Source organism: Budorcas taxicolor, chromosome 15 (assembly GCF_023091745.1).
Source record: "Budorcas taxicolor isolate Tak-1 chromosome 15, Takin1.1, whole genome shotgun sequence".
Classification (NCBI taxonomy): Eukaryota; Metazoa; Chordata; class Mammalia; order Artiodactyla; family Bovidae; genus Budorcas; species Budorcas taxicolor.
Genome location: NC_068924.1, coordinates 48,168,705 through 48,170,270, shown reverse-complemented (window position 1 = coordinate 48,170,270; position 1,566 = coordinate 48,168,705). Strand labels below are relative to the sequence as shown.

Genomic DNA, 1,566 nt, shown 5'->3' with positions numbered 1-1,566 from the left:
TTCATTAAATTAAATTAATAATAAAATATAAAAGTATAAAATTAAATAAATTAATCATTAAAATTATTGAAGAGATTAATGAAAATAAATGTAATATCTGATAAGATGCATCAAAATTAAACAAGAATGATGTATTTTAGTTTCCATAAAGGTCACACAATTATGTCATGATGGGCTTGGTGACTAGAAAAGACCACACATATTTTTGTATAATTCTGTAGGAAATCCATATAACTGGACAAGAAGTGCTGGAGCCTCTCAATGAATGAGACATCTGGTATGAAATGTGCAGCTGTCACAGTGCCAGAGAAGCATGGTCCCTCCTAATGACACACAGTTCCAACCCTACTTTTTTCTCCTTCTGGGAATTCCAGGGCTACAAGGTGTGCATATGTGGATTGGTTTTCCATTTTGTATTGTATATATGACTGCTCTACTGGGAAATATTGCAACTCTTTATGTGATTCAGACTGAATGCAGTCTCCATCAGCCCATGTTCTACTTCCTGGCCATTCTGTCATCTATTGACCTGGGCCTGTCCACATCCACCATCCCCAAGATGCTTGGCATCTTCTGGTTCAAGCTGAGAGAAATCTCCTTTGAGGGCTGCCTTGCCCAGATGTTCTTCATCCACCTATGCACTGGCATGGAGTCGGCTGTGCTCATGGCCATGGCCTATGATCGCTATGTGGCCATCTGTAACCCTCTTCACTACACACTGGTGCTGACAAACAAGGCGGTATTAGTGATAGCATTGCTCATCCTTCTGAGACCCTTAGCTATTGCAATTCCCTTTGTTCTGCTTATCCTGAGGTTACCCTTCTGTGGGCACCAAATCATCCACCACACTTATTGTGAGCACATGGGCATTGCCCGCCTGTCCTGTGCCAGCATAAAAGTCAACATCATCTATGGCTTATGTGCTATTTCTATCTTGGTGTTTGACATCATAGCCATTGTCATCTCCTATGTCCATATCCTGCGTGCTGTCTTCTGCCTACCTTCCAGGAGTGCCCAGTTAAAGGCACTCAGCACATGTGGCTCCCATGTCTGTGTCATATTGGCCTTCTATACTCCAGCATTCTTCTCCTTCATGACCCACCGTTTTGGCCAAAATGTTCCTCAGTACATCCACATTCTTCTTGCTAACTTTTATGTTGTCATCCCACCTGCTCTAAATCCTGTTATTTATGGGGTGAGAACCAAGCAGATAAGAGAAAGGGTAATTAGAACTTTCAGAAACAGATTATGAAACTTGCTCTTCAGAGATGAAGAGGCTTGAGTAGGAGAAAACGAAACTTCATCTCTCTGCCAATGACTGAAATAGTACAATGTCAGGGGACAATGATACTCTATGTATAGATTTACAAAGTATTTCACTCATTTTAGAAACAATAATCCAAAAGGGACAATAATAAATATTTAATATATGCATAGATATAATCACACACAAATGTAAACAACTGCATAAGTTAAAGAGAAAAAAGCACACGAGGTTGGCAAAAATTGACTAATATTAATATAATAACACTCACTTACATACATATATTATGAGTCAGACTCATA

The 1,566-nt window shown here is 39.3% G+C and overlaps 1 protein-coding gene across 1 annotated transcript; it reads left to right on the top strand.

Moving 5' to 3' along the window:
• Window positions 1–313: 313 nt before the first annotated feature.
• LOC128060278 (olfactory receptor 52E1-like) lies at window positions 314–1,252 on the top strand. Its single transcript, XM_052652654.1, has one exon. The coding sequence runs from the start codon at window positions 314–316 to the stop codon at window positions 1,250–1,252; it is 939 nt and encodes a 312-aa protein (XP_052508614.1).
• Window positions 1,253–1,566: the final 314 nt, after the last annotated feature.

Coding starts and splice junctions, on each gene's coding strand:
- LOC128060278 (XM_052652654.1), top strand. CDS start 314: ATGGTCCCTCCTAATGACACACAGTTCCAACCCTACTTTTTTCTCCTT.